The sequence below is a fragment of the Microcaecilia unicolor genome, chromosome 4, assembly GCF_901765095.1.
Source record: "Microcaecilia unicolor chromosome 4, aMicUni1.1, whole genome shotgun sequence".
NCBI lineage: Eukaryota > Metazoa > Chordata > Amphibia > Gymnophiona > Siphonopidae > Microcaecilia > Microcaecilia unicolor.
In genome coordinates, this window is record NC_044034.1 from 191242711 (window position 1) to 191267645 (window position 24935).

Sequence of the window (24935 nt, forward strand, 5' to 3'; positions counted from 1 at the left end):
TTTTCAGGTGCCATATATAGAATCTAGCCCTAACTCAATATTCCTCAAAGGTTGCTCTACACAAAACGATCTTTACAGAAAACTGGCATAGTGAGCATTTCGCATCTAAGTTTCGGTTAGAGCGCTTATGCCTGCCAAAAGCTGGTGTAAATGCTGGCGCCTAATTAATAGCATTTGGTGCTTAAATGATACTATTCTATAACATTGTATCTAAAATACTCAGAATGCCTCTAACCCACCCATGCCCCTTCCAAGGCCATGCCCCTTTTGGATTTGTGCACAAGAGAAGTTAGGTGCTCAGCCTACAGAATAGGGGTGCAAGTTAGTTACACATGCAACTACTATTAAGTGCCAATTAGTGCATGTTAATGCCAATTATTGGCACTTATCTTCAATTAAGTTCCAATTAGCTAATTATGTTATGCAAACAACTGACCCTATTTTATAACTAGGTGTGCACTTGTGTGCCCAACTATAGGTGCCCTTTCTAGAATTTGGGGGTTAAGGACTAAACCATCACCATTTATGCTCCTTCCTGCTGCCTAAAATTATTTTTTTTAATTTTTGTTACATTTGTACCCTGCGCTTTCCCACTCATGGCAGGCTCAATGCGGCTTACATGGGGCAATGGAGTTAACCCTCCATTGCCCCATGTAAGCCACGAGTTGCCTAGAGTCACAAGGAGCTGCCTGTGCCTGAAGTGGGAATCAAACTCAGTTCCTCAGGACCAAAGTCCACCAACCTAACCACTAGGCCACTCATAGAATTATCTTGACAGGGTACTCATATAAAGCAATGTATATTTACTGATGCATAAATTAACTCACGTATCCATTTCCTTATGATATCTCTCTTCTTCTTCTGCAGTCTTCTGAGATATTTCCATTTTTCTTCTAGAAATACATAGACAAATATGGTTTGTACCAAATTTCTCTCATTCTTGAGAAGCCAATTCTACTTACCAGACTTATTTTTAATAACTGGGAATGTGCAGTTCAAGGATATGTGGGTGCATATTTGGAAGTCCCTTTTCCCATGTGCCATATTAATAGGGGAGGAATAGCTTGACAATGAGCTGATTCCTTTCCACTTTCCTCCCTTCCCCTTCCCCTGCCTTTGTGCTATTCTGTAACACTGCATGCTTAAAATGTCTCATGTGCAACTCAAAAGGGAAGGGGCATGGGTGGGTTAGGAACAGTGGTGTGCTGGTAAATGTTTAACAACAGGCTCTCTCCCCGGTCCCCCTCTGCGCCCCCCTCCAAATTGCAGAGCTGGCTATAGCCGGGGAGAGAGCCTGGGGTGGGGTGGCAATGCATTACTCCAGGAAAAAAAAAATTAAATGATCCCAGGTTCCAATCTAATTCATGTTTAATGTGCGATAAAATGCCATAAATAAGTAAATAAATATAAACTTTTAATGTTGAGCACCTGATTCTCAAAGTGAACATATTGCAAACACTATACAGTGAAACCTCGGTTTTCGTTGACTTCGGATTTCGTCGGTTTCGGTTATTGTCGATTTTTTTCGCGAAAATTTCGTCTCGGTTTTCGTCGATCGCCTCGGATTTCGAGGGCGTGTCCACGCAGCTAATCTTGCGTTCTCACGTGTCATTCTTCTGGGGCGTTGTTTCCAGTTGTGGGATCACACTGCTGCTGTTTTCGGACCCAAATTTCGTCGTTTTGCCACAATACTGCTGCTGCTGGTTGAGTGCCTGTATCAAAGTCCCTGCAGGTATTAGGACCCAAATTTCGTCATTTTGCCACAATACTGCTGCTGCTGGTTGAGTGCCTGTATCAAAGTCCCTGCAGGTATTAGGACCCAAATTTTGTCGTTTTGCCACACTACTACTACAGCTGGTTGAGTGCCTGTATCAAAGTCCCTGCAGGTACATAAGGACCCAAATTTCGTCATTTTGCCACAATACTACTACTAATACTACTACTTAGCATTTCTATAGCGCTGCCAGGGTTACGCAGCGCTGTACAATTTTAGCATGGGGAAGGACAGTCCCTGCTCAAGAGAGCTTACAATACTGCTGCTGCTGGTTGAGTGCCTGTATCAAAGTCCCTGCAGGTACATAAGGACCCAAATATAAGGACCCAAATTTCGTCATTTTGCCACAATACTGCTGCTACTGATTTTGTTTGTTTGTTTTGTTACATTTGTACCCCGCGCTTTCCCACTCATGGCAGGCTCAATGAGGCTTACATGGGGCAATGGAGGGTTAAGTGACTTGCCCAGAGTCACAAGGAGCTGCCTGTGCCGGGAATCAAACTCAGTTCCTCAGTTCCCCAGGACCAAAGTCCACCACCCTAACCACTAGGCCAGATTGAGTGCCTGTATCAAAGTCCCTGCAGGTACATAAGGGCCCAAATTTCGTCGTTTTGTCACAATACTGCTGCTACTGATTGAGTGCCTGTATCAAAGTCCCTGCTGGTATTAGGACCCAAATTTCGTCGTTTTGCCACACTACTACTACAGCTGGTTGAGTGCATGTATCAAAGTCCCTGCTCTCATCAAGGGACCCAAAAACGTTTCTATGGGCAGCAGTCCTTCAAAGAAGAAGGACAGGAACACGATTGAGTTGAAAAAGGAAATCATTGAAAAATACGAGAGTGGCATTAAGATTGCTGAAATCGCCTGCATCTACGGGCAGTCACCATCCACGATAAGTTCAATCGTTGCAAAAAAGGAAGCAATAAAGGAGGCAAAAGTAGCAAAAGGTGTGACCCCCCCCAGAAGCTGGTCCTAGTGGCAAAAGAACAAGAAGGGAAGTGACCCCCCCAGATAGTGTCCTTATGGAGGGGGATCCCCCTTCCAAACAATAATCTCTGCTCCTCTCTCTCCATCTTCCATACACCAAGAAGAGTCTTCAGAAAGGTAAATGCCATGTTAAATGTTCATTTATTCTATACACTAGTCTTTTTTATTCATTTAAAAGAAAAAATTGCTTGTTGCTTCGGTTTTCGTCGGTTTCGTTTTTCGTCGATAGTTTTCGGACGAATTATCGACGAAAACTGAGGTTTCACTGTAATGAAAATAAAATGATTTTTTTCTACCTTTGTTGTCTGGTGACTGTTTTTCTGATCATGCTGGCCCAGTATCCGATTCTGCTGCTATCTGTCCTCTTAACTCCGTTTCCAGGGCTTCCTTTCCATTTATTTCTTTCCTTTCCTCCTTTCTTCTTCATGTCTGGTCCTCAGCTTCTGCCTATTTTCTTCATCCATTTGCAGTTTTTCTCCTCTCTTCCTTTTCCCTCATCTCCTTCCTCACTCTTCCCTCCCCTCCATCCTTGTCCAGCATTTCTTCTCTATCCGCTGCCCTCCATCCACCCATGTCCAGCGACCCTTCTCTCCCCTTGCCCTCCATCCACTCATACCCAGCGACCCTTCTCTCTCCCTGCCCTCCATGCACCCATACCCAGTGACCCTCCTCTCCCCTGCCCTCCATCCACCCAAGTCCAGTGACCCTCCTCTCCCCTGCCCTGCCTGCACCCATACCCAGTGACCCTCCTCTCCCCTGCCCTGCATGCACCCATACCCAGTGACCCGCCTTTCCCCTGCCCTCCATCCACCCATGTCCAGCAGTGACCCTCCTCTCCCGTGCCCTGCATGCACCCATACCCAGCGACCCTTCTCTCCCCTCCATCCACAAATGCCCAGCGACTCCCTTCTCTCCCCTGCCACCCCCTCCCGAGTTGTTCGGCGAATTCTCCTCCCTCCCTCCCTCCAGATCCGGTCCCTCACGTCACCAATCTGACTCTTCAAATTCTTCGGGGCAGGCAGTCTTGCCTGCCTGCTGCCAGCGCTGACTCTCCCCAGCTGGCGCTGCCGGTTCGCGCTTCAAAACGGCCGCCGAGACTTACAAGGGCGGCCTCCAAGACTTCAGCAGAAGTCTCGCGAAGCTGCCTCTGGAAGTCTCGGTGGCCATTTTTAAAGTGCGAACCGGCAGCGCCAGCGGGGGAGAGTCAGCACTGGCAGGCAAGACTGCCTGCCCCGAAGAATTCGAAGAGTCAGGTCAGTGACGTGAGGGACCGGATCCGGAGGGAGGAGAGCCGGCTCGCGCATTTTAACAACCAGCTCGCAAGTCGGAAGAAAAGTTAAGAGCCGGCTCCAGCACACCACTGGTTAGGGGCATTTTCAAAATTTAGGTGCAGTGTTACAGGATAGGGTCATTTATATGCCCAACTGACATTAGTTGTGTGTCAGCATTTACACCAGGTTTCAGCAGGTGTAAGTCCTCATGCCAAATGCTGTTGTGACCCATATAGAATTGGCGCATACTCCCTAATTCTATAAAAGTTGCCAAAAATTGTACACACAAATTTGGGCACATGCCTAATTTGCGTATGCAATTTAATTGAACAAACTAATTACTGCCAATAATTGGCTTTTTAACAAGCAATTATTGACACGAATTAGATTTACTTGGCATTTACATGCAATCTGAAAAAGGGGTGCAGAAATGGGAGGGTCATGGGCATTCCTAAAATTAATGTGCGCTGTTATTGAATAATGGGGATATACACCAAAAATAAGTATGTACATTTGCACCACTTTTCAGTTGATGCAACTGGCTGTGCCTAAAGTTAGGTGCGATTCCTGGGCGTAAGCACTAGTCTATAAACCATGCCTAACTTTAAGCACTTTAACACTTTTTTCAGTGCCAATTGTTTTGCTGCCATATATAGACATTAGTGCAGATCTAAATGGTGCCTAACTTTGGGCATCATTTACTGAATCTGGTTAGATAAGAATAGTGCCTGGCTGAAGATACAGATTCTACTGATTTGTTTTATTCCATTTAGGTTCCCTGTCCAACTATTTTTTTTATTACATTTGTACCCCGCGCTTTCCCACTCATGGCAGGCTCAATGCGACTTACATGGGGCAATGGAGGGTTAAGTGACTTGCCCAGAGTCACAAGGAGCTGCCTATGGCTGGGAAAAGGGGAGAGGAGCGGAATATTATGAATCCACGTTCTCAGCTGGCAATCAGCGAGGCACAATCTAAATCAGATACAGATCTGGGAGAATATTTACTGAGAGGTCCCTTTACAAAGGCGCGGGAGGGCTAACGTGCGGGTAACGTATGCCAAATTGGCACTACTGCCGGGGTAGCGCATGTGCCCGACAGTAATTCTGAGTTTGGCGTGCACCAAATCCCACAGTAAAAAATATTTTTTCTTTTTTCTACCACAGGGGCATTCCCGGCGGAAATCGTCAGAGCAGCCACGTTGGCGCATGCTGAATGGTTACCACATGGGTAGCATGTGACCACTTACTGCTAAGTCAATGGCTGGTAGTAAGGGCTCAGGCCATAAATAGTGTAATGGAAGTGAATTTTAAAGATTGTTTTTCAACCCTGTTGAACGATCAGTGCACTCGGGGTCTGTATTGTTGATTAGAAGTAATTCTGTTTAAAAATGATTGTTTAAGTGTTACCTTAAAGGATTAATTTTCAACCCTGCTTTTGCCCAATAATAAACTCTGAAATTTTGTCTTTGACCGAAAGTAACTTTTCTTGTAAACAAGTTGGGATCCAGAAGATAAGACACAGCTCTAACTAATTTGGTATGCAAAGGGGAGGATGGCACTTATTTCCCAGGCCCAGCTTGGCCACCTGGACTTGGGAAAACATGTGACCACGGTAAGCATTCTGTGATTTTCCATAGAAGCTTTCTGTAACTTTCCTTAGCTCTGGACATGGGCTCAGAGCTTAATAAAAAGGGAGGGCTTGTCACAGTAAGGTGGGGTTCATCTGTGAGTAACGTACAGACTGCGCAGAAGGTTTGTTCCTGGTCCAAAGCTCCTAGCTCTCGCTGTGTGAACCGGGCCCCACCAGCTGTTGATAAGAGCCTGGATGATGGAGACCACTGATGATTGTATGTATATTAGTGTTTCTTTCCTGGTCTAAGAACTCTTTGCATTGCTTAGATAAAGAGACCAGTGATGTAATGAAAGTTTATACAGCTAACCATTGTATATATGCTACCCATTGTATGTATATGTATATATATATAAATATATATATATATATATATATATATATACACACACACACATATATATATATATATACACACACACACACAAGTATACATACACACACACACACATCCTATATAATAATTCTCACCTCCAACGTTCTAAGGTAGCTGCCTGTGTCCGTGCCTCCTTCAGAGTTGCTGAGCTAGGCTCCAAAGTCAGGCTGACGTCACCGTTGCCATTATGTAGAGAAGGAGGTGGGGCGAGGGCTCCAGCAGCCAGCTGGCAAGGGAAGCCTCCAGTTGGCTGGCCTGTCTGAGGAGGAGGAGCCCGGCCGCGAGGAATCCTGCGGTCAGAAAGAGAAGATCGGGACAACTTCCAGAGCGCCGGCTCTGCCAAGATGGCCGGCGCTGCACTTCGCGAGGCCAAGAGGATCGGGGCAGCTTCCAGAGCGCCGGCTCTGCCAAGATGGCCGGCGCTGCACTTCGCGGAGCCAAGAGGATCGCGCCAGCTTCCAGAGCGCCGGCTCTGCCAAGATGGCCGGCGCTCCACTTCGCAGGGCCGAGAGGATCGAGGCGGCTTCTGGAGCGCCGGCTCTGCCAAGATGGCCGGCGCTCCACTTCGAGGGGCACAGAGGATCGGGGCGGCTTCCGGAGCGCTAGCTCTGCCAAGATGGACGGCGCTCCACTTAGCAGGTGCGAGAGGATCGGGGTGACAACTTGGGTGGCTGGAGGGGGGGCACGTGAAAGAGCAGGGTCGTTGGACATGGGTGGCTGTAGTAGGGGCAGGGGGAGAGGAGGGTCGCTGCACATGGGTGGCTGCAGGGGGGGCAGGGGGAGAGAAGGGTCGCTGGACATGGATGACTGGGGGGGGGGCAGGGAAGGGGGGTCCTGAGACCAGAGAGGTGGGGGTGGAAGGGGGTCCGCAGACCATAAAGGGAGGAGGAGGAGGGCCCTGAGAGACAGAGGGGGGTAGGGGCGGGCCACAAGAGAGAGGGGGGTGGGGCAAACACTCACTCACTCTCTCTCATATACACTGTCTCTAACATTCTGTCTATCACACTCCATCTCTCTATCACACACACACTCTCTCTCTCTCTTCCTCTGACACACACACTCCATCTCTCACACACACTCTCTCTCAAACATACACTCTGAGGAAAACCTTGCTAGCGCCCGTTTCATTTCTGACTGAAACGGGCCTTTTTTACTAGTATATATATATATATATATATATATATATATATATATATATATCTACACATACACACACATATATATATACATGTACACACACACACACACACACATATATATATATATATGTGTGTGTGTGTGTGTGTGTGTGTGTGTGTGTGTGTGTGTAGCGAATGCTACATACCTGTAGAAGGTATTCTCCGAGGACAGCAGGCTGATTGTTCTCACTGATGGGTGATGTCCACGGCAGCCCCTCCAATCGGAAACTTCACTAGCAAAGGCCTTTGCTAGCTCTCGCGCACCCATGCGCACCGCGCATGCGTGGCCGTCTTCCCGCCCGAACCGGCTCATGTTCGTCAGTCCCGTATGTAGCAAGACAAAGACAAGGGAAGACACAACTCCAAAGGGGAGGCGGGCGGGTTTGTGAGAACAATCAGCCTGCTGTCCTCGGAGAATACCTTCTACAGGTATGTAGCATTCGCTTTCTCCGAGGACAAGCAGGCTGCTTGTTCTCACTGATGGGGTATCCCTAGCCCCCAGGCTCACTCAAAACAACAAACATGGTCAATTGGGCCTCACAATGGCGAGGACATAACTGAGATTGACCTAAAAACTTATCCACTAACAGAGAGTGTAGCCTGGAACAGAATAAAACATGGGCCTGGGGGGTGGAGTTGGATTCTAAACCCCGAACAGATTTTGAAGCACTGACTGCCCGAACCGACTGTCGCGTCGGGTATCCTGCTGCAGGCAGTAATGAGATGTGAATGTGTGGACAGATGACCACGTCGCAGCTTTGCAGATCTCTTCAATAGTGGCTGACTTCAAGTGGGCCACTGACGCAGCCATTTTGAGCCGTGACATGACCCTCAAGAGCCAGCCCAGCCTGGGCGTAAGTGAAGGAAATGCAATCTGCTAGCCAATTGGATATGGTGCGTTTCCCCACAGCCACTCCCCTCCTGTTGGGATCAAAAGAAACAAACATTTGGGCGGACTGTCTGTTGGGCTGTGTCCGCTCCAGATAGAAGGCAAATGCTCTTTTGCAGTCCAATGTGTGCAGCTGACGTTCAGCAGGGCAGGAATGCGGACGGGAAAAAAATGTTGGCAAGACAATTGACTGGTTCAGATAGAACTCCGACACTACCTTCGGCAAGAACTTAGGGTGAGTGCGGAGGACTGCTCTATTATGATGAAATTTGGTGTAAGGGGCCTGGGCTACCAGGGCCTGAAGCTCACTGACTCTACGAGCTGAAGTAACTGCCACCAAGAAAATGACCTTCCAGGTCAAGTACTTCAGATGACAGGAGTTCAGTGGCTCAAAAGGAGGTTTCATCAGCTGGGTGAAAACGACATTGAGATCCCATGACACCGTAGGAGGTTTGACGGCGGGCTTTGACAAAAGCAAACCTCTCATGAAGCGAACAACTAAAGGCTGTCCTGAGATCGGCTTACCTTCCACACGGTAACGGTATGCACTGATTGCGCTAAGGTGAACCCTTACAGAGTTGGTCTTGAGACCAGACTCAGACAAGTGCAGAAGGTAGTCAAGCAGGGTCTGTGTAGGACAAGAGCGAGGATCTAAGGCCTTGCTGTCACACCAGACGGCAAACCTCCTCCATAAAAAGAAGTAACTCCTCTTAGTGGAATCTTTTCTGGAAGCAAGCAAGACACGAGAGACACCCTCTGACCGACCCAAAGAGGCAAAGTCTACGCTCTCAACATCCAGGCCGTGAGAGCCAGGGACTGGAGGTTGGGATGCAGAAGCGCCCCTTCGTCCTGTGTGATGAGGGTCGGAAAACACTCCAATCTCCACGGTTCTTCGGAGGACAACTCCAGAAGAAGAGGGAACCAGATCTGACGCGGTCAAAAGGGAGCAATCAGAGTCATGGTGCCCCGGTCTTGTTTGAGTTTCAACAAGGTCTTCCCCACCAGACGTATGGGAGGATAAGCATACAGCAGACCTTCCCCCCAATCCAGGAGGAAGGCATCCGATGCCAGTCGACCGTGGGCCTGAAATCTGGAACAGAACTGAGGGACCTTGTGGTTGGCTCGAGATGCGAAGAGATCTACCAAGGGGGTGCCCCACACTTGGAAGATCTGGCGCACTACTCCGGAATTGAGCGACCACTCGTGAGGTTGCATAATCCTGCTCAACCTTTCAGCCAGACTGTTGTTTACGCCTGCCAGATATGTGGCTTGGAGCCACATGCTGTAACGGCGAGCCCAGAGCCACATGCTCACGGCTTCCTGACACAGGGGGCGAGATCCGGTGCCCCCCTGCTTGTTGATGTAATACATGGCAACCTGGTTGTCTGTCTGAATTTGGATAATTTGGTGGGACAGCCGATCTCTGAAAGCCTTCAGAGCGTTCCAGACTGCTCGTAACTCCAGGAGATTGATCTGCAGATCGCGTTCCTGGAGGGACCAGCTTCCTTGGGTGTGAAGTCCATCGACATGAGCTCCCCACCCCAGGAGAGACGCATCCGTAATCAGCACCTTTTGTGGCTGAGGAATTTGGAAGGGGCGTCCCAGAGTCAAATTGGCCCAAATCGTCCACCAGTACAGGGATTTGAGAAAACTCGTGGACAGGTGGATCACGTCCTCTAGATCCCCAGCAGCCTGAACCACTGGGAAGCTAGGGTCCATTGAGCAGATCGCATGTAAAGATGAGCCATGGGAGTCACATGGACTGTGGAGGCCATGTGGCCAAGCAATCTCAACATCTGCCGAGCTGTGATCTGCTGGGACGCTCGTACCCGGGAGACAAGGGACAGCAGATTGCTGGCCCTCGTCTCCGGAAGGTAGGCACGAGCCGTCCGAGAATCCAGCAGAGCTCCTATGAATTCGAGTCTCTGTACTGGGAGAAGGTGGGACTTTGGGTAATTTATCACAAACCCTAGTAGCTTCAGGAGTCGAATAGTCATCTGCATGGACTGTAGAGCTCCTGCCTCAGAAGTGTTCTTCACCAGCCAATCGTCGAGATAAGGGAACACGTGCACTCCGAGCCTGCGAAGCGCTGCTGCTACCACAGCTAGGCACTTCGGGAACACTCTGGGCGCAGAGGCGAGCCCAAAGGATAGCACACAGTACTGGAAGTGACGTGATCCCAGACGAAATCGAAGATACTGTCTGTGAGCTGGCAGTATCGGGATGTGTGTATAAGCATCCTTTAAGTCCAGAGAGCATAGCCAATCGTTTTGCTGAATCATGGGAAGAAGGGTGCCCAGGGAAAGCATCCTTAACTTTTCCTTGACCAGATATTTGTTCAGGGCCCTTAGGTCTAGGATGGGACGCATCCCCCCTGTTTTCTTTTCCACAAGGAAGTACCTGGAACAGAATCCCAGCCCTTCTTGCTCCGGTGGCACGGGCTCGACCGCATTGGCGCTGAGAAGGACGGAGAGTTCCTCTGCAAGTACCTGCTTGTGCTGGGAGCTGAAGGACTGAGTTCCCGGTGGACAATTTGGAGGCATGGCGGCCAAATTGAGGGTGTATCCTTGCCGGACTATTTGGAGAACCCACTGGTCGGAGGTTATGAGAGGCCACCTTTGGTGAAAAACTTTCAACCTCCCCCCGACCGGCAGATCGTCCGGCACGGACACTTTGACCTTGGCTATGCTCTGCTGGAGCCAGTCAAAAGCTCACCCCCTGCTTTTGCTGGGGAGCTGTGGGGCCTTGCTGAGGCGCACGCTGCTGACGAGAGCGCGCGCGCTGGAGCATAGCCTGGGCTGCAGGCTGTCGGGAGGGAGGATTGTACCTACGCTTACCAGAAGAGTAGGGAACAGTCCTCCTTCCCCCATAAAAACGTCTACCTGAAGAGGTAGATGCTGAAGGCTGCCGGCGGGAGAATTTGTCGAAAGCGTTATCCTGCTGGTGGAGCTGTTCTACCACCTGTTCGACTTTTTCTCCAAAAATGTTGTCCGCTCGGCAAGGGGAGTCCGCAATCCGCTGCTGGATCCTATTCTCCAGGTCGGAGGCACGCAGCCATGAGAGTCTGCGCATCACCACACCTTGAGCAGTGGCCCTGGACACAACATCAAAGGTATCATATACCCCTCTGGCCAGGAATTTTCTGCACGCCTTCAGCTGCCTGACCACCTCCTGAAACGGCTTGGCTTGCTCAGGAGGGAGCTTGTCCACCAAGCCCGCCAACTGCCGCACATTGTTCCGCATGTGGATGCTCGTGTACAGCTGGTAGGACTGAATCTTGGCCACGAGCATAGAAGAATGGTAGGCCTTCCTCCCAAAGGAGTCTAATGTTCTACAGTCCTTGCCCGGGGGCGCCGAAGCATGCTCCCTAGAACTCTAAGCCTTCTTTAGGGCCAGATCCACCACACCAGAGTCGTGAGGCAACTGAGTGCGCATCAGCTCTGGGTCCCCATGGATCCGGTACTGGGATTCGATCTTCTTGGGAATGTGGGGATTAGTTAGAGGCTTGGTCCAGTTCGCCAGCAATGTCTTTTTTAGTACATGATGCATGGGTACTGTGGACGCTTCCTTAGGTGGAGAAGGACAGTCCAAGAGCTCAAACATTTCAGCCCTGGGCTCATCCTCCACAACCACCGGGAAGGGGATGGCCGTAGACATCTCCCAGACAAAGGCCGCGAAAGACAGACTCTCGGGAGGAGAAAGCTGCCTTTCAGGGGAGGGAGTGGGATCAGAAGGAAGGCCATCAGACTCCTCGTCAGAGAAATATCTTATGTCCTCCTCCTCCTCCCACGAGGCCTCACCATCGGTGTCAGACACAAGTTCATGAACCTGTGTCTGAAGCCGTGCCCGACTCGACTCCGTGGAAACACGGCCACGGTGAGAGCGCCGAAAGGTAGACTCCCTCGCCAGCACCGGCGAAGCTCCCTCCACCGACGTCGTCGGGGAGTCTTCCTGGGAGGCGGCCGCAGCCGGTACCAGAAGCGGTACCGATGTCGGAGACCTCACCCCGGGCAAAGGGCCAGCCGGTGCCTCGCTCGACGGTACCGGTGGCGCAAGCACCCCCGGTACCGGAGAAGCGCGCAACAGCTCTCCCAGAATCTCTGGAAGAAAGGCCCGGAGACTTTCGTGCAGAGCGGCTGTGGAGAAAGACTGGGAAGCCGATGCAGGCGTCGAGGTCAGAGTCTGTTCCGGGCATGGAAGCGGTTCCGGGCTGTCCAAGGGGGAGCGCATCGACACCTCCTGAACAGAGGGTGAGCGGTCCCCCTGGTGCCGATGCCTACTGGGTGCCGACTCTCTCGGCGACCCAGAGCTCTCGGTACCGAGGCAGGAAGGAGACCGGTGTCGATGCTTCTTCGATTTCTTCAAACGAAGCATGTCACTGGAGCTTCCCGGTACCGACGAGGAGGACGTAGAATCCAACTGTCTCTTCCTCAGGGCCGAGGACGAAGAAGGTCGGTCTCGGGGGGGCTGTACCGCAGGAGCCCTCAGGGCAGGAGGAGACCCACCCGAAGGCTCACCGCCACCAGCAGGGGAATGGACAGCCCTCACCTGCACTCCAGTCGAAGCACCACCGTCCGACATCAGCAACAGCGGAGGTCCCGGTACCACCGACGTCGACGCAGCCTTCCGATGTCTCGGTACCGACGATGCAGAGGGTCGAAGCCTCGATGCCGTCGATGCTGAGGTCGAAGACTTTGATGCTGTCGACGTCGATGCACTTCATACGTCCCGTGCTGTTGTCGACGAAGAGCCCGAGAACAACACGTTCCACTGAGCCAATCTCGCTACCTGAGTCCTCTTTTGTAAAAGAGCACAAAGACTGCAGAGGCCTGCGGGCGGTGCCCAGCCCCCAGACACTGAAGACACGAAGCGTGCCTATCAGTGAGCGAGATTACCTGGGCGCACTGGGTACACTTTTTGAAGCCGCTGGGAGACTTCGATGACATGGGTGGAAACATCACGCCGGGGAAATCAAAATTCGCGATGACGACGAAAGGCACCAAAAATAAGGGAGAGAAAACCCGTACCGAGGCCTAAAAAAGGCCGATCCCGAAAGCGAAAGGAAACTTATGCTGGGGGAAAAACTGGACACACGGGAAGGGACAAGACCAAAAAGGTCTCTCTTTTTTTTTTTTTTTTAGCGAAATTGCGAAGACGCGCGAGGGTCAACTTGAGGGGCACGAAACGGCTGCAAAACATGACCGTCCCGAGCGCGGACAAAAGAAGACTGACGAACACGAGCCGGTTCGGGCGGGAAGACGGCTGCGCATGTGCGGTGCGCATGGGCGCGCGAGAGCTAGCAAAGGCCTTTGCTAGTGAAGTTTCCGATTGTGGAGGGGCTGCCGTGGACGTCACCCATAAGTGAGAACAAGCAGCCTGCTTGTCCTCGGAGAAATATCTTTATCAATGTAGAATTTAGCTTCCCTAATAAAGGTTTCATTTACTTATTATGAATCTAAAAGAATCCACGGTAATTATAGAGCAGTCTGTGTTAGTGAGACAGCCTGTAAATTCATAGCGGTACAACTTGGCGACGAGAAGTGTGGGATTCGAACAAAGAAGGACACCTTTGTAAGAGGAATGCAGGGGAGAGGTGAATTCCAAAGCTGGAATGAGGTACTATATAGCCACTGAGGCCAAGATACACTAAAGACTCGTTAAAGCCCTTTCCTTACCGATTCCCTTAGTGAATCGGTAAGGAACGGGCATGCATCAAGGAATAGGAATGCAAATGAGCTGCTCGTTGTATCTCACTTGCATTCTCTATTCCATCATTAAACAGTCGGCCAGTCAGCCGATCGAGCATGCGCAGAGCAGCCAAGCGTTATGCTGGCTGCTCTGCGCATGCCAAGGACGTCCTTTATGGATGTCCTTCACTATATATATAAAAAAAAAGATGAGCTGTGCCTATGGACGTCAGGTGAGGGCGGGCCAGGGAGGAAAGGAGGGAAGTTCAAAGGGAGGCAATCAGCTATTGCCTGCTGCAGTGCCTTCACATGGAGGTGAGAGGCGCTGTGAGGGCCTGGCCTGGTGGCAGACGGAGGGGGGAGCAGCGACGACCTCAGGGGCGGCGGCGGGGGGCGGTGCCTCGGGGGTGCGGAGGATGGCAGGGAGGCCACGGCTGCGGGAAGCTGTCATTTCAATGCAGGGAGGAGGGGGGAGTGGCGGCGATCTCGGGGGGGGGGGGGGGGCGAAGGACGTTCATAAAGGACAGCTCGTCTTTTTTTATATATATAGTGAAGGACGTCCATAAAGGACGTCCATAGGCACAGCTCATCTTTTTTTTTTATATATATAGTAAAGCCCTAACGACAGACCTCTCGTTAGATTTTCCAGTGTTAAGGCAATCGGAAAAGATTAGTGCATCTCATTACAATAGGGTTTCTACACAATTTGCTCATCTGCATTCCGTTTTCGTTAGCTGCTACCGTCGTTGGAAAAAGGCTCGGAGAAGCCTTTAGTGCATGCCAGGGTTTACTACTTGCTCGCTAATGGCTCGTTAAGTTTACTGCATCTGGCCCTCAGTGGTCCTAATGGGAGGAATAGGATTCCGCTTTAAAGGAATCATTGCCTTGCTGCAGGCAAAATGCTGAAAACAGAAAGGGAGAGGGAATTACTATGTAAAAATGAGTGTATCTTGTTGGGCAGACTGGATGGACCATACGGGTCTTTATCTGCCATCATTTATTATGTTACTATGTAACAGTGCTTATCTGAAAGCCCATTAGAGACAGGATAAGCAACATAGGAAAAGTACAGAATTGGAATGTTTAAAGTGTGTGATTTATAGTTAGATGCTTGCCAGAATACTTTACTAAATGAGCACTACCGTTGTAAGTGTGACGCAGTTAGAAAGCTGAGTGATTTACGCAGTTAAAATGATCTGAGGGTGCCGTGGTTTTAAAATTAATTACAAGGACCGTCTCAGGGAGAAGAAATTTTGAACTGTCAGACATAGGAATGTGTTAATTGCAAGCAGTGCTTATCAGGGAAAAAAAATGAAATGACCTTGACTGAAGGGAAGAAGAGATTTAAACAGGCTTTTGAACAAAGATTGTTTGGATCTGTGAGCAGTGCAATTAGAAGTAGAATTAAGTGTCTCAGGGAACTAAAATTATGCTAACAAGAGCTTTTGCCAAAAATAAAGGGATTTGGCAAACACACTGGGGTTATTAAAACTACCACAACAAATTGGAATAATCCGGTCTGGCCAGTCCGAAAAAGTGACGGCTCCTGGCGTATAGCCGTGGATTACTGGGAACTAAACAAAGTTACACCCGCTTTAACTGCTGCAGTCCCAGATACTATTACTTTGATAGAGAAAATGGGAAAGCCAGCAGATCAATATCACAACAAAAAGATTTTATTGAAGATACCGTGTATGAACAAATCGCCCGACACAGGCTGTGTTTCGCCCACCTAGGGCTGCGTCAGGGGCTAATTTGAAACCTTCATAAAGGGGCAAATATGGTGCATAAAAGTCAAGAAAAAACCAGCTCAAACAGGAATCCTGTAGTCTCTAGTGTACACAAATGGACACACCATTATTGAAGCTGGAAAACTAGAAAAAAATATAATTTTGAGTGGGGAGAAAAGGAACAACAAGATTTTGAAGCAGCGCAACAGGCAATACAAACTGCGTTAGATTTGTGGCCAGTGCAGCCAGGAGAGGTAGAGCTAAGTGTCTCAGTGCATGAAAATGATGCTAATTGGAGCCTCTGGCACAGGGGCGTATCTGCGTGGGGCCACAGGGGCCTGGGCCCCCGCAGATTTCGCCCTGGCCCCCCTCCCTGCCGTCAACCCTCCCCGCTGCTTACTTTTGCTGGCGGGGGGCCCCAACCCCCGCCAGCCGAGGTCCGACCCGCAATCTCCATATTTCGTCTTCCTCCGTGGCCATGTGCTTCAAGGAAGTAACGCTGCAGTGCTGATTGGTTGAATCCGGTTCGGCGTCTGACGTCCCTGCGACGTCAGACGCCAAACTGGATTCAACCAATCAGCACTGCAGCGTTACTTCCTTGAAGCACATGGCCACGGAGGAAGACGAAATATGGAGATTGCAGGTTGGACCTCGGCTGGCGGGGGTTGGGGCCCCCCGCCAGCAAAAGTAAGCAACGGGGGAGGGTTGACGGCGGGGAGGGGGTGGAGAGAGGCGGCGGCGGGGGGGGGGGGGGGGGGAGGGCAAAAATGTGCCCCCCCGCTCTGGCCCCCCCTACCGCCGGATTCCAGATACGCCCCTGCTCTGGCAGAAACAAAAGACTTGGGTGCCTTTAGGATTTTGGAGTCGCAAGTTACCAGAGGCAGGAATTAAATATACCCCTTTTGAAAAACAGCTATTAGCATGTTATTGGGCTTTAATAGATACTGAGCAGGACATATAGTTGTCCTGAAACCCGAAATACCAATAATGCAATGGATTCATAGATCCCCGAAAACCCATAGGATAGGGCATGCACAGGAAGTCAGCATAATTAAGTGGAAATGGTATATTTAGGAGAGAACGAAATCAGGAATTGGAAGAATTCCCTTACTGCATGAAAAAGTGTCAGCTCTTCCAGAAACAGGATAAATTGGGCTAGAGCCTCTGGAACGGGTAGAGAGCCCAGTTAAGTGGGGAAATCAATTAACCAATGAGGAACGGCAGCATGCCTGGTTTACAGATGGTTCTGCTAAATATGTTGGAGGAAAGAGAGTGTGGAAAGCAGTAGCTTATAATCCCAAAATAAAGCGTTCACTAGAATGCAGTGGGGAAGGAGCAAATAGTCAATATGCAGAGCTGTATGCTGCCTATATGGCTTTGAAAACTGAGAATTTAGGGCAATGTCATACATACATGCTGATTCATGATCTGTGGCAAATAAATTAGCCACGTGGCTACCTACCTGGTACAAAAATAACTGGGAAATTAATATCAAAGCTTTGTGGGGCAGAGAATTGTGGGGAATTGTATAAAATACTGATGTTATTGTTTTTATGTAGATGCTCATTGCAAGGGTGTTACTCTAAAACGTCTCTACAGCACAGTGGCTGATGACTGTGGAAGAGCCAGATAATTGTTCAGGTTTGGTGAAATGGGTGCACCAAAAATGTGAACATCTGGGAAGAAAGGCCACTTACAGGTGGGCAACAGATCGTGGTATTAGTTTAATTATGGATGTTATTAAAATTGTTATTGTTGAATGTCTGGCCTGTTAATACCAGACTAGGCGATCTGTTCCCCACATGTCTAAGGGGTAATTAAAAAGGGGAAAATTACCTGAACAAATTTGGTAGATGGATGATACAGAACCTTTACTCAAATTTGCAAGGATGTAAATATGTATGCACAGCAGTAGCTAATTATTTTAAATATGTAATTGCACATCCTTGCAGGCAACACTACAGCGAACGATACATACCTGTAGCAGGTATTCTCCAAGGACAGCAGGCTGATTGTTCTCACTGATGGGTGACGTCCAATGGCAGCCCCAGGATTGGAGATCTTCCTAGCAACAAAGTTTGCTAGCCCTTGTGCGCGCCGCGAATGCGCGACCGTCTTCCCGCCCATAGTGCGAGCGTGCTCCTCAGTCAGATAGAAAGCAAAGACAAGGGAAGACACAATGCCAAAGGGAAGGTGGGCAGGTTTGTGAGAACAATCAGCCTGCTGTCCTCGAAGAATACCTGCTACAGGTATGTATCTTTCGCTTTCTCTGAAGACAAGCAGGCTGCTTTTTCTCACTGATGGGGTATCCCTAGCCCCCAGGCCCACTCAAAACAACAAACAGAGGTCAATTGGGCCTTGCAACGGCGAGGACATAACTGAGATTGATCTAAAAACAGAAACAACTAACTGAGAGTGCAGCCTGGAACAGAATAAAAATGGGCCTGGGGGGTGGAGTTGGATTCTAAACCCCAAACAGATTCTGCAGCACCGACTGCCCGAACCGACTGTCGCATCGGGTACCCTGCTGTAGGCAGTAATGAGATGTGAATGTGTGGACAGATGACCATGTCGCAGCCTTGCAAATCTCTTCAATAGTGGCTGACTTCAAGTGGGCCACTGACGCTGCCATGGCTCTAACACTATGAGCCGTGACATGACCCTCAAGAGTCAGCCCAGCTTGGGCGTAAGTGAAGGATATGTAATCTGCTAGCCAATTGGAGATGGTGTGCTTCCCGACAGACACTCCCCTTCTGTTGGGATCAAATGAAAGGTGAAATTAGATCTTACCTGCTAATTTTCTTTCCTCTAGACCCTCCAGACCGGTCAAGACGCGTGGGTTATGTCCTCCTACCAGCAGAGGGAGACTGAGAAACACTGAGCTTTTGAATACTGTATATATAACCTGTGCAGTACATCCACTAGGCAGTATAACCCTGACAAAGCAGAGAAAACAAAAACACCAACTACAACGAACAAACCCTGTACATGGTCACTGCCAACTGGACACTCTTCATTTCTTTCACTGTGTCCCTTTTATCGTGTGTGCTTCTACAGGTGGACTATCAAACATGGTCACACCTGACCAGACTCATACCAACAAAACTGGTAAAACCAGAGTCTGAAACCACACTCAACAGCTGCCAATAGAGAACAACCGATAAAACAGACCAAACAGACCTCCTGGCCTAAAGTACAGACGGGCGGGCCTTGACCGGTCTGGAGGGTGTAGAGAAAAGAAAATTAGCAGGTAAGATCTAATTTCACCTTCCTCCACGACCCTCCAGACCGGTCAAGACGCATGGGACGTACCAAAGCAGTAAAGATCCTAAGGGCGGGATCCACGAAGGCCAGAGGTCAACACTGCAGCCCTAAAGCCTGCCTCTTCCTTGGCATGCACATCAATCCTATAGTGTTTAACAAAGGAATGCAATGACGACCAAACCGCCGCTCGACAAATATCTAACGGAGGAATCATACTACTCTCCGCCCAAGAGGTCGCCACTCCCCTGGTAGAATGAGCCAAAAACTCCTTAGGGACCACGCGACCCTTCAGCAAATAAGCAGAGGCAATCGATTCCTTCAACCATCTAGCTATCGTAGCTTTGGAAGCTGCCGCGCCCTTTCTTGCCCCACCATGAAGAACGAACAAACGATCAGAAAGTCTATAGTGCCGAGTTCTGAAAATATAACAGCGCAAGACTCTTCGCACATCTAACTTGGCCAGTCGACGCTGTTCCGCATCCCCCGCAAAGTCCCTCAAAACTGGCAAGGAAATAACTTGATTCACATGGAACTCTGAAACCACCTTGGGCAAAAAGGACGGCACCGGGCGCAACGAAACCTTCTCTTTGGAAAAAGACAAAAAGGGGTCTCTACAAGACAATGCCTGAAGTTCTGACACCCTCCGAGCTGAAGTAATGGCCACCAAGAATACCGTCTTTAGGGAAAGATCCTTATCCGAAACAGAAACCAAGGGCTCAAACGGCGGCCTCACCAAAGCATCCAAAACGAGATTCAAATCCCACGGAGGCACCATCCGTCGCCGGGGCGGTCGTAGTAACTTAACACCCTTCAAAAACCGAACAACATCAGAACTAGAAGCTAACGACTTCCCCTGGATCTTCCCACGAAAACACGACAAAGCCGCCACCTGTACCTTCAAGGAAGACAAGGACAGACCCCTGTCCATACCATCCTGCAAAAACTCCAATACATCCGTCACCGACGCTCGAAAGGGCAGAACCTGTCTATCTGCACACCAATGCTCAAAAACTCTCCAGACCCGGACATATGCCAACGAAGTGGACTGCCTACGCGAACTCAACATCGTATCGATAACTCTGGCCGAAAAACCTTTCTTCCTTAACCTGTGCCTCTCAAGAGCCAGGCCGTAAGCGAGAACCGATCCTGATCTGGCATAACTATCGGTCCCTGACACAACACCACTGCATCTGACAACGGCAGAGGATCCACTACTGCCAACCGAACCAGATCGCCGTACCACGGCCGACGCGGCCAATTTGGGGCTATCAAAATCACTTGTCCGGGATGCCGAGCTATGCGCTGAACCACGCGACCGACTAACGGCCATGGAGGAAAAACATACAGCAACTCCAGAGGCCAAGGCATCAGGAGCGCATCTATGCCTTCCGCTCGAGGATCCCTCGGACGACTGAAAAACCTCTGAACCTGAGCATTGCGGGCCGTTGCCATGAGATCCATCACGGGAATTCCCCAGACCGACACAATGCGATTGAACACCGACCGAAGCAGAGACCACTCTCCGGGGTCTAGCGAATGCCTGCTTAGGTAATCTGCCTCCACGTTGTCTACTCCAGCCACATGTGCCGCGGATAGCGCTAGAAGATGAACCTCTGCCCATTGGCACAACAGTGCCGCCTCCTCCGCGACCGCCTGACTCTTTGTGCCCCCCTGACGGTTGACATAAGCCACGGCGGTGGTGTTGTCGCAGAACACCCGGACTGCTTTCCGCACCAGTAGACTCTGAAACGTCTGTAGCGCCAACCGAATGGCCCGAGTTTCCAAACGATTGATGGACCACTGCGCTTCTATCCGAGACCAGCGACCTTGAGCTACCTGCCCAAGACAATGAGCTCCCCAGCCCTGGAGACTGGCGTCTGTGATGAGGACCACCTACTGCGGGGCCTCCAACGGCATTCCCTTTTCCAGATTGCATGGATCTAACCACCACCGGAGACTGAGGCGCGGGATTACCGACAGCTGAAGGCGCATGTCCAACTCCTGAGACAGAGGCGACCACCGACTGAGAAGAGCTGACTGCAACTGGAGCATGTGCGCCCGGTCCCATGGCACTACCTCTATGGTGGCCGCCATCAACCCCAGGACTTGTAGATACTCCCGGGCCTTCGGAGCCGATTCCGCCAGAAATCGACGAATCTGACCCTGCAACTTGTGAATCCGAGAGCCCGGCAGGAAGACTCGACCGTTCCTGGTATCGAAACGAACCCCCAGATACTCCAGCGACTGCGACGGCACCAGGTGACTCTTGCCGAAGTTCACTACCCAGCCCAGAGACTGAAGAAACTGAACCACTCGAACAGTGGCCACCTCGCTCTCCGACTGGGACATGGCCCAAATCAACCAATCGTCCAGATACGGGTGCACCAGAATACCCTGCTTCCGCAAGGCCGCCGCCACTACAACCATGATCTTGGAAAACGTTCGAGGAGCCGCTGCTAATCCGAAAGGCAGAGCACAAAACTGAAAATGCTTCCCTAACACTGCAAAGCGCAGAAAACGCTGATGAGCGGCCCGAATGGGGATGTGCAGATAAGCCTCCGTCAAATCCAAAGACGTGAGAAACTCCCCTTCCTGCACCACGACAATGACCGACCTCAATGTCTCCATGCGAAAAGAGGGGACTCAGAGCTGCATTGACTGCCTTCAGATCTAAGATAGGCCGAAAGGCATCCTCCTTCTTTGGGACCACAAAATAGATTGAATAGCAGCCCAAGCGGCGCTGAGCGGCGGGAACAGGTACCACCGCCCCCAGACTGATCAGGCGAGCCAGAGGGTCCCGCACTGCTGCCCGCTTGAGCCTCGAATGACAAGGGGACTCCAGGAACCTTTCGGGAGGCGAGCTGTTGAACTCCGGAGCGTATCCGTCTCGCACAACCTCGAGAACCCACTGATCCGATGTGATTTGGGCCCAGTCCTGGTAAAACAGACTCAGCCGAGCCCCTACCCGAACTAGAGCATGGGCCCGCACACCTTCATTGCGAATTACGCCCCTAAACCTGTCCTCCTGCGGAAAAATCACGCCCTCCGCGCCGATTCCCACGAAAGGACTGGGTGCGCTGGAAGAACCGACCTCTAAAGACCCACTAGTCCTCCCGGGCCTATACCGACGAGCCTCCTTAAACCGACCTCGGGAGGAAGTACCCCTGGAAGCCGCCTTGGGACGAAAATCCGGAAGACGAGGGGCCTTGGCATCGCTGAGACCGCGCACCAACTTATCCAAATCCTCACCAAAAAACATGGACCCCTTAAAAGGAAGCGAACAAAGCTTGGCTTTAGAGGCCGCGTCCGCGACCCAACCTCACAACCAAAGGGCCCTACATGCCCCCACCAGCATAGCCATATTCTTGGCCGAGGCAGGGAGCAAATCATAAAGCGCATCAGACAAAAAAGACGATCCCATCTCCAATTTGGCTAACTCCTGCACCCCCGAGGTCCCAACCTCCACCGAATCATCAAGAAGCTTCTCGGCCCATCGGAAACACGCCCGCGCAACCAGCCCCCCACAAACCGAGGCCTGCAGGGCCAGGGCCGACAAATCGAAACTCCGCTTGAGAAAGGACTCAAGCCTCCTATCCTGGGGATCACGGAGAGCAGTCCCCCTGTCCACCGGAATAGCCGTGGCTTTTGTAACTGCTGTCACCACAGCATCTACTGTGGGTGCCTTAAAGGAATCTCTATCTTCCTGTGGGAGTGGATAAAGTCTTGACATCGCTTTAGACACTTTACAGGGAGAATACGGCGAATGCCACTCTTGAAACACCATATCCCGGAGGTGCTTATTCATGGGAAAGGACCTAGCCTGCCGCTGAATCCCCTTAACCAAGGGATCCACCTGTCTAGCCTCTCCCAAAGCCGCCTCTGGCTGTTCAAACTTAAGGGTGGAAGAGACCTACTCAATGAGCTCCGCAAGCTCCTCCTTGTGAAAAATCCTCACTACAGAAGGATCCTCCCCAGGAACCACCAACTCCGGATCCTGAGAGCCCTCAAACCCCTCAGGATCCCCTATATCACTAAGAGCACCTTCGGACCCTACAGGAGAGAATTCCTCCTCGTCGTCCCACTCAAACCGACGCCTCTTAGCCAGTGCTGAACTAGTCCCCTCCCCTAAAGGCGGGGGTCCCGACTTCCAGGCTTGATAGAGGGTCCAAACAAACTCCGGAGGAAAACCAACGCCTCCTGTACCCTCAGGCACCACCTTCGGAGCCGACCCAGGAGCAGCAGGGCCAAAAACAGCTGATTCCGCGGGACGCGCAGAATCCAAAATGGTGGACGTTCCCGCCAAAACTAAATTCGCTGACGCCGTCCCTGCCGGAGCTCCCGCCACCCCCGCCACCCCTGAAATAGCTGGAACCTCCGCAACCAACACCAGGGGCACCGCCATCGGCGAGGCCTGCTTCGGTTCGCCGCACAACCGGCACTGACCTCCCGGAGATTCTACTCCTCGGCGCGAACACGCGCGACACCGGAGGAGTTTGCCTGCCATCACTCCGAAGCTCACAACACGCTGTGTGAAGCGGCGTCAAAACTTCTCACTCACCACTTCCCCACAACAATCACTCGCACTGCTCTCTCTCGCTACCAACAGGAATTGAACCTGCCGTCCGTTCCTAGATAGATATAGCCTCAGATAGCTCTTAAAGAGACATCAACCCAATTTGGCAGCTGAGAAGTGGGAGGCACTCAAGGCTACAATATTATAAAAGCAGCCGAGGCACAAAGCTGCCAGAATCTCCATAGAGAGCAGCACAGGGGGAGGGACCTGAAAACAGGTGTGACACCCCAGGGGGAAAACCTGGGCCCCACCGGAACCAGGGCCCCGAAGCACTCTTTTTTTTTTTTAACACACGTACAGGGAATAGTCAAAACCAATAAATTTGGCAATAAGAGAAAATCCCCTTAACCGAATAGTCAAACTACCTCACCAGACTACTGAAGACTGCACAGGCTGTCCATCTACCTCTGCTGAGACTGAGAAAATACTGGCTAGTGGATGTACTGCACAGGTTATATATACAGTATTCAAAAGCTCAGTGTTTCTCAGTCTCCCTCTGCTGGTAGGAGGACATAACCCACACGTCTTGACCGGTCTGGAGGGTCGTGGAGGAACAAACATTTGGGTGGACTGTCTGAATGGGCTTGTTGGCTCCAGATAGAAGGCCAATGCTCGCTTGCAGTCCAATGTGTGCAATTGATAGCTCAGCAGGGCGAGTATGAGGACGGGGAAAGAATGTCGGCAAGACAACTGACTAGTTCAGATGGAACTCCGACACCAACTTTGGCAAGAACTTAGTATGAGTGAGGAGGACTACTCTGTTATGATGAAATTTAGTATAAGGAGCATGAGCTACCAAGGCTTGAAGCTCACTGACTCTACGAGCTGAAGTGACTGCCACCAAGAAAATGACCTTCCATGTCAAGTACTTCAGATGGCAGGAATTCAGTGGCTCAAAAGGAGGTTTCATCAGCTGGGTGAGAACGACATTGAGATCCCATGACACCGTAGGAGGCTTGATAGGGGGCTTTGACAAAAGCAAACCTCTCATGAAGCGAACTAAAGGCTGTCCCGAGATAGGCTTACCCTCTACACGATAATGAAAAGCACTAATTGCGCTAAGGTGAACCCTTACAGAGTTGGTCTTGAGACCAGATTCGGACAAGTGCAGAAGGTATTCAAGCAGGGTCTGTGTAGGACAAGAACGAGGATCTAGGGCCTTGCTGTCACACCAGACAGCAACCCTCTTCCATTTGAAAGAATAACACCTCTTCGTGGAATCTTTTCTGGAAGCAAGCAAGACTCGGCAGACACCCTCAGAAAGACCCACGGAGGCAAGGTCTATGCTCTCAACATCCAGGCCGTGAGAGCCAGGGACTGGAGGTTGGGATGCAGAAGCGCCCCCTCGTTCTGAGTGATGAGGGTTGGAAAACAATCTCCACGGTTCTTCTGAGGACAACTCCAGAAGAAGAGGGAACCAGATCTGACGCGGCCAGAAGGGAGCAATCAGAATCATGCTTCCACGATCCTGCTTGAGTTTCAGCAAAGTCTTCCCTACCAAGGGTATGGGAGGACACGCATACAGGAGGCCCTTCCCCCAATAAAGGAGAAAGGCATCTGATGCTAGTCTG

General features: G+C 50.7%; 1 protein-coding gene across 6 annotated transcripts in view; it reads right to left on the reverse strand.

Moving 5' to 3' along the window:
- USH1C (USH1 protein network component harmonin) overlaps positions 1-24935 on the reverse strand; it is a 420974-nt gene that overhangs the window by 227888 nt on the left and 168151 nt on the right. For all 6 annotated transcript variants that reach the window (XM_030201080.1, XM_030201079.1, XM_030201078.1 and 3 more), the window contains exon 13: positions 828-893. In XM_030201080.1, coding sequence (XP_030056940.1) covers positions 828-893 — 66 coding nt within the window. The remainder of the gene's footprint in view (positions 1-827; positions 894-24935) is intronic.